Here is a 13,406-nt window from a genome sequence, read left to right on the forward strand (position 1 = left end):
TTTCGCCTATCAACAGCAAATAAAGGAAGACATAGAAGGCCACAATCGTCCAGTCTCCTCCGTTCTGGACCAAATCCGCCAGGTGGTGATAACCGGAAGTGATGTACTATCGAGTGACGAGGTTGCGACCCTTGAAAAGAACGGTAGATCCCTAAAGACTCGTTACGATCGTGCAGCAGATCGCACAGAGCGACTGCTCCGTCGATTGGCAGGCGCCCGAGACGAATTGACCAAATTCAAGAATGAGATTTCCTCTTTCTCCTCCTGGTTGGACAAGGCTCGCCGAGTCCTAGAAGACAAGGAGCGCTCCCTCTCCGACCTGAACAGACTGAGCTCGAGCACCGATACCACTAGAGACTTCATCAGCGATGTGATTGCTCACCAAGCTGATCTTCGTTTCATTACGATGGCAGCTCAGAAATTCGTGGACGAGAGCAGGGAATATCTCCAGGTGCTGAACGACTTCAGAACAAGTCTTCCTCAACGTCTCTCTCACAAAGAGCCAACAGCAAGCCAAGACTCACCAGTTCGTAACGAAGTCACTATCGTCACAGCGCAGTACAAGGATCTCCTCTCCCGTGCCACCAATCTTTCTGACCGATTATCAGGTGTTGGTGGACGACAGCGTGACTATCACGACTCGTTGGAGAAGGCTAAGGAGTGGTTGAAGGAGGTTGAGCCTAGGGTGCTCAGAGTCATTGCAGAGCCAGTTGCTGCTGAGCCAAAGCAGGTTGAGGAGCAACTGTCAACCGCTAAGGCCCTCAATAACGAGCTGCTGGCGAATGCTCGGCTAATTGACAACGCTAAGTCAAGCCTTGACAGCCTCCTGAGGTCGTTGGATGGACAACTGACGCCGAGTGAAGCCAGTCTGCTTGAAGAACCCGTCAGGATTCTGGAGGACAAGTACAGACAGCTCTCCAATGCCCTCGCTGAGAAGTGCCAGGAGCTGGATACAGCTTTGGTGCAGAGCCAAGGAGTTCAGGATGCCCTAGACAGCCTTGTAACTTGGCTGAATAATGTTGAGAGCCAATTCAAGAACATGCAGCGTCCAGCGAGTCTCAATAAAGATCGCCTTGAGGAGCAGCAGCGAGAACAGCGAATGCTGCAGTCTGACCTGGACAGTCATCGTCCCAGTGTGGAGGCCATATCAGCCTCTGCTCAGGACTTGTTGATCAATTCCAGCAATGCACGTGTTGCCAAGAGAATCGAGGGCAAACTGAAGGACGTTCAGAGCCGTTACGAGAAGCTGATGGACAAGTCATTGCGTAGGGGAGAATTTTTGGAGGAAATAGCACAGGCACTTCACGACTTCTTCAGGGAGACTTCACAGTTCGACACTTGGTATTCACACATGATTGAAATTCTGGAGTCCAGGGAGCTCTCCAAACTCGATGTCAGCGAGTATGAGAGCAAAATGGCACAGTTGGTGGACAAACGTGAGGATCAACGCGGCAATTTCGAGGATCTCATTCGAAACGGAAAGAATCTGGTCGGTAAAAAGGACATCACTGATGCCGCGCATATTCGTGACAAGATCAAGGCCGTTGAGACACAGTGGAGGGAGCTCAATAATCTACTTGATGAGAAACAACGTCTCAGCAAATCTAGAGCTGAACAGCTGGGAGCTTACGAGAAACTGCGCGATCAGGTGCTCGACTGGCTGACCAGGACTGAGAACAGAGTAACGAGACTACAACCGGTGGCTGTTGACCTTGATAAGCTGAAGACTCAGACTGATGAACTCAAACCCATTCAGAAGGAGTACAGGGACTATGGCAACACAATTGATAAGGTCAATGATCTAGGGATCGTGTACGATAGCCTGCTGAAGGAACGTGGAGACAGCCCACCCAGACGTCGTGGTAGTGCTAGTCCCACCAAGAGGACCACCATCACCAGCCCACGTATGTATAGAATATCACAAGGTTCAATTATTTGGCGCACACGTCATAATCCCCATTAGTTGTTATACTGTTCGCCACAGTTCATTTTCAATTCATCATACAAACATTTCATCAATGCCTCCATGACAGACTGGACATTGCTTTACCACTTTCAGCACATCATTTTTTTTGTCAATTTTTTTTGTAGTCCGCCGAACCTCACAAGACGGTCGTTCACCTTCCCCCACTAAGTCGTACGCGGTTCAAAGTCCAGTATCCCCAGGTGGTAGCAGTGGATTCAGCAGCAGGCGATCCAGCCAGGATGGCTTCCATCTTGAGGAGTTGTCGGCGGTTCAACAGCAGTTGTCTGAGATTAATAATCGATATGGGCTGCTGGGAGTCAGGCTATCTGATCGTCAGTCAGAGTTGGATAATATCAAGGATGAGATCAGAAAATTGCTGGATAATTTGAAAACTCTGTTCCAATTTTTGGATAAGGTATGAGACACATTTCCTCCACAGATTCTCTTTACTTATTTATTGTTCTATTTATTTCAAGTTTATTGTAGCGGTGTGAAAAGAATTATTGCACTTAATCGGTTTTCCCAACTCCATTCACTTTTCAGATTGAACGCCAACTTCCCAAGGAAGCCATTCCCTCCACAAAAGAAGAAGCAGATAAAACTGTCAAGCAGATAAAAATAATCGTTGAAGAGATGTACGAGAAGCAGTCCCTCCTCGACAGCACAAAGACCCACGTTCGAGACATTGTCCGTCGTAAGAAGGACGCAGAGGGAGCAGACAGGCTCAATGACGAACTGGAGGACGTTGCAAGCCGTTGGAAATCAATTTCAGATCGTTGCAAAGATCGAGTCAGGTTCTTGGAGGACATCAAGGAGTTCCACGATGGCTACGAGAGCCTGAACTCTTGGTTGGGAGCTAAGGAGAGAATGTTGGGCGCCCTCGGGCCTATTTCGTCAGATCCAAGGATGGTCGCTAGTCAAGTACAGCAGGTCCAGGTTCTTCGTGAAGAGTTTAGAACTCAACAGCCTCAATTGGATCACCTGGTCCAAGTCGGGGAGAGCGTGTGTGGACGACTGCCCAGTGACTCTGTTGATGGCCACAAGATCCGTACGAAACTCAGCAATATCCTCCAACGCTGGCACGATCAGGTCGGACGTCTGGACGATCGTGCCCAGAGTCTTGGCGATGCTGTCGATACCAGCAGAGAGTTCGACGCGAGTCTCAATCGTCTTCGCGATGCTCTACAAGCAATTTCAGACAATCTCGATGATTTACCATTGGACAAAGATCCTGAGGAGCAATTAAGGAAGATTGAGAATTTAGAACGTCAACTGGAGGGCCAGAGGCCACTGCTTGCCGATGCTGAAGCTGCTGGTGCACAATTATGCGAAGTATTGAGTGATCCTGCATCGAAGTCCGAGATTCAGGGGAAATTGGCAGCTGTTGGAAAGCTGTACACCAACTTGCAGAAGAAGTTGGATCACAGGAAGGCCGAGCTTGAGGGAAGTCTTCGTGATGGAAGACAATTTGAGGCATCTTGCAGCAAGACTCTTGGTTGGCTTGCTGATGAACTTGGTAACATGTCTGAGAAGCTTCTGGTGTCTGCTGACAGGGAGATTCTTCAGCAGCAACTTGACCACCACGAACCGATTTACAGAAATGTCATGGGCAAGGAGCATGAGGTAATCATGCTGCTGAACAAGGGCAGAGACATTCTCATGAGGTCCCCCAAGACAGAGAACCGAACTCTGCAGAGGGATCTTGATAAGATGCAGAGCCAGTGGGATCGACTGAAGAAGGACACCCTGGACAGACATACTAAACTGCAGACTTGTGCTGAACATTGCAAAAAGTACTATAGAGCTCAGGACTCATTCCTCCCCTGGTTGAGGCAGGCTGAGGACAAACTTGACAGTTTGAAGCCTGCGTCCTTCAAACGTAAAGACATTGAGAGGCAACTCAAGGAACTGTCGTCATTCAGAAACGAGGTTTGGAAGCGTTCTGGAGAGTTTGAGAATAATAAGATGCTGGGGGAGACATTCCTCAGCGCTTGCGACATTGATAAGGATGTTGTCAAGAATGAACTGAGTGCTATGAGGACAAGGTGGGACAAGCTGAATAATGGTGGGTTGATGGTTGTCTTTAGAATTCATTTTTGTTCATTAAAGGAGGTGTTTAATTTTCTTTGCATTGTTGCAGACCTTTTGGAACGCACTCAATCACTTGAAGACACAGCCCGTCATTTGTCTGATTTCAATGAAAATCTACGTGATCTCCAGCATGGTGTGCAGCGTTGTGAAGATAAATTGGCTTCACATGATGCTCTTGGAGGTGCATCCAAAGATCCAAAACTTCTTGACAGAATTAAGGTACGTTAAGTAGTAAAATCCATAAGCCCTTCACAGTTTGCCTCGCAACATTAGCAATTCAATAACTTATGCCCCCTCATTGCCAATCCTTTAGAACCTCAGAGAAGAGACGACAGCTCTGAAGAAGCCCCTACAAGCTGTCAAACAGCAGGCCCACGACCTGGCGAATCGCGCTCGAGAGCAAGGGGTAGATGCAACTCATCTTCAGGACGAGGTAGAAAATCTAGCCGATCGAATTAACGATCTCCAAGGGAAGCTCGATGACCGTTGCAACGATCTCCAGAGTGCAGCTACAGCAGTTGCCCAGTTCAACGATCAGATTAAGGGACTGACCTACGATCTCTCAGCTCTAGAAAATGAATTGGACACTATGAAAGCCCCTGGACGTGACATAAAAATCGTTCGATCCCAAATTGAAGAAGTGGGAAAGCTCATTCACAAAATAAATCGAGCTTCAGATGAGATTGCAGTGCTGGTGAACACTAGTGAGAACCTTGTGGACTCTGGATTCGCAGCTGATGCTGTGGCTACCAGGGACCAAGTGGACAACCTGAAGAGACAGCTTGGAAGGCTCGACGAACGATCACGTAACAGGGCTCAGGAGTTAGCAGCAACATTGAACAAACTTCAGGAGTTCTACCACCTTCACGGTGACGTACTGGATGATATCAACGAGGCGAGCGATCAAATCCGAAGGTTTAAGCCCATTGGTACGGACATTGACTCCATCAAAGCTCAACAAGAGGACTTCAGGACCCTGAAAGCCACCAAGATCGAGCCAATAGCTCGCGCTGTTGACGATTGCAACCACTCGGGTCAAAATCTGATCCAAAGCGCTGGAAGGGACGTAAACACGAGTGGAATCGAGAAAGATCTCGACAAGATGAACGAGAAGTGGAATGATCTGAAGGAGAGGTTGAACGAGCGTGATCGTCGTCTGGACGTTGGTCTTCTGCAGTCCGGAAAATTCCAGGAAGCTCTTGATGGCCTGGAAAAGTGGCTGGCCGATACCGAGGAAATGGTAGCTAATCAGAAACCGCCATCATCAGACTACAAAGTGGTAAAGGCACAGCTGCAGGAGCAGAAGTTCCTGAAAAAGATGTTGATGGATCGTCAGAACTCAATGTCGTCTCTGTACAACATGGGACAGGAGGTGGCAGCTGGAACAGATCCCAAGGAGCGCAAGGCAATTGAGAAACAGCTTACGGATTTGGTTGGAAGGTTTGATGCTCTAACAGAGGGTGCAGCTGAGAGAATGGACGCTCTGGAGCAAGCGATGGCAGTCGCTAAGGAGTTCCAGGAGAAGCTCATGCCTCTTGCAATCTGGCTAGACAAAACTGAGAAGAAGGTAAAGGATATGGAGCTGGTACCAACTGACGAGGAGAAGATTCAACAGAGAGTGGCTGAACACGATCGTCTCCATGACGATATTCTCTCAAAGAAACCGTACTTCAGTGAACTGACGGAGGTGGCCAGCCAACTGATGAGTCTGGTGGGAGAGGACGAAGCTTCTCTCCTTGCTGACAAACTTCAGGATGCCACTGATAGGTATGCAAGCCTGGTTGAGAGATCAGAGGCCCTTGGAAATCTTCTGCAAAGGTCGAGACAGGGTCTTCGTCACCTAGTCCTGTCGTACCAGGACCTCCAGGCTTGGATGGAGAGCATGGAGAAGCGATTGTCCAAGTACAGAGTTCTTGCAGTTCACACTGAGAAATTATTGCAGCAGATGGAGGACCTGGCTGATCTGACGGAGGAGGTTTCCTCACGTCAGACTGAAGTCGATAGCACAACAGACTCTGGTCTCGAACTCATGAAGCATATCTCCAGTGATGAGGCACTCCAGTTGAAGGATAAACTTGACTCCCTGCAGAGGAGATTCAACGATTTGGTGACTCGAGGATCAGACCTTCTTAAACACGCCCAGGAGGCTCTTCCCCTCGTCCAACAATTCCATGATAATCACAACAGGCTGATGGATTGGATGCAAGGGGCAGAGAGCGCCCTGCAGTCAGCAGAACCTCGAGAGGAGGAGATTATTCGTCTGGAGATGGAGATATCTGAGTACAGGCCAGTTCTAGATAAAATCAACACCGTTGGACCTCAGCTGTGCCAGATATCACCTGGAGAGGGTGCTGCTACCATTGAAGGTTTAGTGACACGAGACAACAGGCGGTTCGATGCCATTGCTGAACAGATTCAGAGGAAAGCCGAAAGGATCCAACTGAGTAAACAACGGTCCTTGGAGGTGATTGGAGACATTGACGAACTCCTCGAGTGGTTCAGAGAGGTGGACACTCAGCTTCGTGAAGCAGAGCCTCCCAGCAGTGAACCAGAAATCATTAGGGTCCAGCTGAAGGAGCACAAGGCCCTCAATGATGATATATCCAGTCAGAAAGGACGAGTTCGTGATGTCATATCAACAGCTAAAAAAGTGATTCGTGAGAATACTCATCATGAGGACACGTCCACCATTCGAGAAAAGATGGAGGACCTCCGTGAGACCATGGAGACGGTATCTGGACTGTCAACTGATCGTCTTGGTGCCTTAGAGCAGGCCCTGCCGTTGGCTGAACATCTAAGAGACACTCACGCTGGTTTAGTCAGCTGGTTGGAGGAAGTGGAACATCAAGTGTCGATGCTGCCAATGCCTGCCCTGAGACCAGATCTGATTGCAGCTCAACAGGACAAGAACGAGCTTCTAATTCAGAGCATCAATGAGCACAAACCATTGATAGAGAAGTTGAATAAAACTGGAGAGGCACTGATCAGACTTTGCAATGATGAAGAGGGTGCAAAGGTGCAGGACATTCTCGATGCTGATAACGCTCGTTATGCAGCACTGAGGGCTGAACTCAGGGCCCGTCAACAAACCCTTGAGCAGGCACTCCAAGAATCCTCTCAGTTCTCTGATAAACTCGAGGGAATGCTGCGTGCACTGGGTTCAACTGCTGACCAGGTCAATGGAGCAGAACCAATCAGTGCTCATCCCCCACGTCTCAGGGACCAGATGGAGGAGAATGCAGCTCTCGCTGATGATTTAGCCCAAAGAAACGAGGCTTATGCAGCTGTCAAGAAAGCTGCTGATGATGTCATCAATAAAGCTGGCAATCGTGCTGATCCTGCAGTTAAGGACATCAAGCGGAAACTGGATAAGCTAAATAAATTGTGGGCTGAAGTTCAGAGAGCTACGACTGATCGTGGCCAGACACTCGACGATACTCTAGCTGTTGCTGAGAAATTCTGGTCTGAGTTAACTGGTGTCATGTCAACGCTTCGAGAACTTCAGGATGCCCTTGCTGGACAGGCACCACCAGCTGCCCAACCAGCTGCTATTCAACAGCAGCAAGTGGCACTCCAGGAGATCAGACAAGAGATTGATCAGACTAAGCCTGATGTCGAGCAAGTCAGACAGTCTGGCCAGGAGCTCATGGGTCTCTGTGGAGAGCCCGATAAGCCTGAAGTAAGGAAACACATGGAGGATTTGGATCAGGCCTGGGATAATGTCACTGCACTCTATGCCAGACGTGAGGAGAACCTGATCGATGCCATGGAGAAAGCCATGGAGTTCCACGAGACTCTCCAGAATCTTCTTGAGTTCCTCCAAGAAGCAGAGGACAAGTTCGCCGACATGGGACCTCTTGGCAGTGACATCGATGAAGTCAAGAAGCAGATTCGACAACTGACAAACTTCAAGGCTGAAGTCGATCCGCATATGGTGAAGGTGGAGGCTTTGAACAGGTGAGGAATCTCAATTCGATGATGATTATTGAGGGTCTCTAGTTCTTTTTCAAGGATACGTTATTAATGATATGTTTATTTTTCGGATACCGGAAAATCGTAGGAGTCTGACGAGGCAAGTCAACTTCTCAGTGTTGTCGCTGTAGTTAGAGCATGGCTTATCAAAGTGTACAATTTTTAATGTTTTGGACGAGAAAGATGTATTAGATGATGGAAAATGAGGATATACTTTAACATGGTATTGCAGTGGATGTCAAGAGTAATGAAGCGCGCATGGAAATGTTACCGTTACATAGATTCAATTGTTGGAGGGGGTATGAAAATGAGTGCAAGACACTTGGATAACAATTGACTTGTTGAATTACCCCTTCACACGTGAATTTAATGTGCGAAAGGCGAATGTAGCTTTGATGGAGAGCAAGGTCTCGGTATTTTCCCAATCAAGACGGGATAAATCCATTCTATCAGCAGAGTTAGATAAGATGAATACTATCGACAATTTAAAATATCAATAACTCGTAACATGATTTTCCGCATTTTTGAGTTATGAACGCGTTACAAAAGTCGCAAGTAGTCATTTTCGCTCGCTCGCAGCCGCAATTTGTTTACTTTTATTTATTGTTTATTCCTACAATTAACTGCAAACAGTCTTCGCGCTTCTATCTGGCATAAACATTGATGATAAAACCGTTGAATGTAGTACTTATATTTGAGATTGTAGGTGTGATAACTCACCTAATACTGCATTACCCACCTGGGAAGCCCCTAACGATAATTTTTCTCTCCAGACAAGCAGCGGAGTTGACCGAGAGAACAACTTCTGAGCAGGCAGCAGCAATAAAAGAGCCCTTGGGAGCAGTTAATCGTCGATGGGATGGACTCCTTCGTGGAGTTGTGGAGCGTCAGCGTCTCCTAGAGAACGCCCTCCTGCGCCTCGGACAATTCCAACACGCCCTCGACGAACTGCTCGTATGGATAGACAGAACAGATCACACACTGGATGACCTCAAGCCTGTAGCCGGTGATCCTCAAGTGATCGAGGTGGAATTAGCCAAGCTGAAGGTTCTAGTGAATGATATCCAAGCGCACCAGACGAGTGTGGATACCCTGAACGATGCTGGAAGACAGTTAATCGAGGATGGAAAAGGCACAGCTGAGGCATCGACAACAGCTGAGAAGCTAGGAACATTAAACAGAAGATGGAGAGACCTGCTCCAGAGAGCTGCAGATCGTCAACGAGAGCTTGAGGACGCCCTAAGAGAGGCCCAGACCTTCACAGCAGAGATTCAAGACCTCCTCTCCTGGCTAGGAGAAGTCGATAACATGATAGTGGCATCAAGGCCAGTTGGTGGCCTTCCTGAGACAGCATCAGAACAACTGGAGAGGTTTATGGAGGTGTACAACGAGCTCGAGATGAACAGACCCAAAGTAGAGACTGTGCTTCAGCAGGGCCAGGAGTACCTGAAGAGAGCTAATGCCTCGAGTGCTAGCTCCCTCAACCACAACTTGAGGACGCTGAAGCAGAGGTGGGACAGTGTGACTGCTAGAGCTAGCGATAAGAAGATTAAACTTGAAATCGCCCTGAGGGAGGCGACAGAGTTCCACGATGCACTCCAAGCATTCGTCGATTGGTTAACAAATGCTGAGAAAGTCCTAACCAACCTCAAGCCTGTCTCCCGGGTAATGGAGACTATCTTAGGTCAGATAGAGGAGCACAAGCTCTTCCAGAAGGACGTGGGTGTTCACCGGGAAACGATGCTCAATCTTGATAAGAAGGGAACCCAGTTGAAGTACTTCTCTCAGAAGCAGGATGTTATTCTCATAAAGAATCTCCTGGTTTCTGTTCAACACAGGTGGGAGAGAGTGGTATCCAAATCAGCAGAGAGAACGAGAGCTCTGGATCATGGTTACAAGGAGGCTAGAGAGTTCCACGATGCCTGGTCTCACCTGATGAATTGGCTTGACGAGACTGAGATAACCCTTGATGAGATGGCATCTGAAGGAGTTGGTGGCAACGATCCCGAGAAAATTAAGTTCAGGCTGAATAAACATCGTGAGGTGCAGAAGGCTCTCAGTGCCAAGCAGGGAACCTACGACAACACCATGAAGTCTGGAAAGACACTGAAGGACAAGGCACCCAAGTCTGATGAGCCAGCTTTGAAGGAACTGTTATCTGAGCTCAAGAGCAAGTGGACTACTGTCTGTGGAAAGAGTGTGGACAGGCAGAGAAAGCTAGAGGAGGCTCTACTGTTCTCTGGACAGTTCAAGGACGCCATTCAGGCGCTCCTGGACTGGCTTCAGAAGACTGAAAAAATGCTGGCTAATCCTGGACCACTTCACGGCGATCTTGACACTGTCACCAATCTGTGTGAACAGCACAGATCATTCGAGAGGGATTTGGAATCACGTGCCAGCCAGATGGAGTCTGTCATCAGAACTGGAAGGGAGCTGGAGTCGAAAGCTACTATTGAAGATGCTTCGACAATTAGATCACAACTGAGTGATGTTAATTCACTCTGGAATACTGTTAACAGATTGTCTGCTAATAAAACATCGCGACTAGAGGAGGCACTGAGAGATGCTGAGAGACTTCACAAAGCTGTTCATGTGCTTCTGGAGTGGCTCAGTGATGCTGAGATGAAGCTCAGATTTGCTGGACAGCTACCTGAGGATGAACAGGAGAGCCGAAATCAACTGATGGAGCACGACAAGTTCCTCAGGGAACTGCAGCAGAAGGAGGTCGAGAAGGATCGTACTCTTGAGCTTGCTCACACCATTCTCGGTAAATCTCATCCTGATGGCGCAGCTGTCATCAAACACTGGATCACCATTATTCAGTCCAGATGGGATGAGGTTGCTACTTGGGCACATCAGAGACACCAGAGGCTCGAAAGCCATATGCAAGGACTACAGGATCTTGATAATCTTCTGGAAGAGCTGTTAGCTTGGCTGGATGGTCTTACTCACACCTTGATTACTCTGGAGTCTGAGGAACTCCCTGACGATCGTCCCAGCTTGGAGATTCTCATTGCTGATCATAGGGAGTTCATGGAGAATACGAGTCGCAGGCAGAATGAAGTGGACAGTGTCTGTAAAGCCAGGCAGATCAAATCTGTCAAAGATCCCAGGAAAATGTCCAAATCAAAACTGTCCGGATCTGTGTATGTATTCATTTTTTGCTTGATGATTTTAAAAAGACATCGTTTTCTTCATTATCTGTTGTTTAAATGCACACTCCATCTTTTATGTTTATTCTTCAATCGATATCAGATGTTCTGGTAGTAAAGAATTCTTTTCATTTGAGCGCATCACATTTTTTTTTCTGCTTCACTTTTTTTAAATTTTTTATCACTCTGCACTGTTTGTAAATCATTTGTTTGTTTGCATGTTGCGATTGTTTGTTAACAATGAAGTAGTAAGGACGGTCTATATCAAGACACCGATGACGATCAGCCACTTCGCAAGCAGAGGTTTGTCTCAGTCATTTTTTTTTGTCTTCATATTTTACTTTTACATTTTTTTACGAACAAAGTTCTTTGAATTCATTCCCAGCAGTTCGATTATTTAAGACAACTAAGTACACTGTTAGGAAGGATCTAGTTAACACTAGTGTTTTTTATTTGTGATTTTATGAGGTTTTCCCACTCTTAATTCATTTCCATTTCGTTTCCTTTTATTTCTCCAGCTTCAAAGGCAGCCGAGACCTCCTGCAGTCTAGACGTGGAAGGTATGCTTGCTCATTCATCATCTCCATTATTTGTGTTCACTCCAACATTTTTTTGTACATAGACTCTGCACCAGAACAGTTCATTACACTTTATTTTGTTTTGCCTTTTGTGTTCGTTTTTTTTCACTGGCATGCTTCCTAATACATCACACATTATTTAGATTTCTTTTGAACCATTTATGGATTTAAAAATTTTCAGAATTTACAGAAATTTTTTCTTTCATCTATTTACAAACGATGATCATTATGTTGAAGGCAACGGTTTCGGTACACAATACAGAAATACAAATAATACAGTTGAAAATATGTGATAATGTTTAAAATAAAGTATTACATTGCTCGATACCGATTTAAATAGTTCAAGTAGAGTGTTATGAGTGATTTGACGCATGTTCCTGTTTAGCCGAGCCAGTCCAGGTCGTGAGAGGACACCAGATCCTAATCTGCCACACATTGGTCCGCGCTTCCCACCCAAAGGAAGGTTCGTTTCTGCTATTTCAATTTATTTACTAACTATCCTATCGACGTTCATACTTAAATGGTTGTAAAAAATGTGTGAGATGAACTTGATTAACATTATGGTTGAGGGTGGTATGTTGTTGGGTCCAGCGTGGGTGAATCTCTGTTGCTTGGAAAGATATCTCCAGTTGAAGAGCCAAAATGAATAACAATTTGGACATTGAGAATAGATGACGACACGTTTATTGAATACCGCAGTAGGAAATTTAAATTTTTGACTCTTAACAATTAGCTATTCAATAATGTTTGAACATTATAAATATTAACAACCGATCAAACTCATCGATTCAATTTTCTTATAATTAATTCATAAAATTTGATTTATTAAACCGTAGAAAATAATGCCGGATAATTATTGATTGATTATCAATCCATATTAATTAATTTCACTTGATGGGGTTGAGTAGCAAAGGGGCCGAGCCAGAGTTCCGCAATCCTCGTGTGAAGCTCCTGTGGGACCGCTGGAGAAACGTCTGGATGATGGCATGGGAGAGACAGCGTCGTCTCCAAGACAAACTCAATTACATAGACGAACTCGATAGAGTGAAGAACTTCAGCTGGGAGGAGTGGCGCAAGAGATTCCTCAAGTTCATGAATCACAAAAAATCAAGACTGACGGATCTCTTCAGAAAGATGGACAAGAACAATGACGGTCTCATACCCAGAGACGACTTCATAAATGGCATTATGAATACGAAATTCGATACGTCGAGGTTGGAGATGAATGCCGTGGCTGATCTGTTTGATAGGCATGGCGAGGGACTCATTGATTGGAAGGAATTCATTGCTGCTTTGCGACCTGATTGGGAGGAAAGAAAGACTTACAATGACACTGATAAGATCCATGATGAGGTTAAGAGGCTTGTCATGCTGTGTACTTGCAGACAGAAGTTCAGGGTCTTCCAAGTTGGTGAAGGAAAATATAGAGTGAGTTGAATTGATGAAAAATTATGGATAGGAATTGTCCCCACAAATTTCCTGAACTCTTCATAATTATTTTCAATTCTATTTTCAGTTCGGAGACAGTCAAAAATTACGTCTGGTCCGCATCCTTCGCTCCACCGTAATGGTTCGAGTTGGAGGTGGATGGGTCGCTCTCGACGAATTCCTGGTGAAGAACGATCCATGTCGCGGTAAGTTTCTTTC

At 46.3% G+C, this 13,406-nt stretch overlaps 1 protein-coding gene across 38 annotated transcripts in view; it reads left to right on the plus strand.

The window, feature by feature from the left end:
- The window catches only part of LOC135161682 (microtubule-actin cross-linking factor 1), a 140,841-nt gene that overhangs the window by 119,514 nt on the left and 7,921 nt on the right, over positions 1-13,406 (plus strand). For 22 of the 38 annotated variants that reach the window (XM_064119472.1, XM_064119470.1, XM_064119474.1 and 19 more), the window contains 12 exons: positions 17-1,904; positions 2,092-2,381; positions 2,510-4,031; positions 4,107-4,276; positions 4,371-8,014; positions 8,118-8,129; positions 8,803-11,175; positions 11,428-11,484; positions 11,700-11,741; positions 12,145-12,222; positions 12,668-13,187; positions 13,276-13,393. In XM_064119472.1, coding sequence (XP_063975542.1) covers positions 17-1,904; positions 2,092-2,381; positions 2,510-4,031; positions 4,107-4,276; positions 4,371-8,014; positions 8,118-8,129; positions 8,803-11,175; positions 11,428-11,484; positions 11,700-11,741; positions 12,145-12,222; positions 12,668-13,187; positions 13,276-13,393 — 10,714 coding nt within the window. The remainder of the gene's footprint in view (positions 1-16; positions 1,905-2,091; positions 2,382-2,509; positions 4,032-4,106; positions 4,277-4,370; positions 8,015-8,117; positions 8,130-8,802; positions 11,176-11,427; positions 11,485-11,699; positions 11,742-12,144; positions 12,223-12,667; positions 13,188-13,275; positions 13,394-13,406) is intronic. The other 16 variants (XM_064119506.1, XM_064119503.1, XM_064119505.1 and 13 more) reach the window with 7 other exon arrangements.

The sequence above is a fragment of the Diachasmimorpha longicaudata genome, chromosome 4 (assembly GCF_034640455.1).
Source record: "Diachasmimorpha longicaudata isolate KC_UGA_2023 chromosome 4, iyDiaLong2, whole genome shotgun sequence".
NCBI classification, from domain to species: Eukaryota; Metazoa; Arthropoda; class Insecta; order Hymenoptera; family Braconidae; genus Diachasmimorpha; species Diachasmimorpha longicaudata.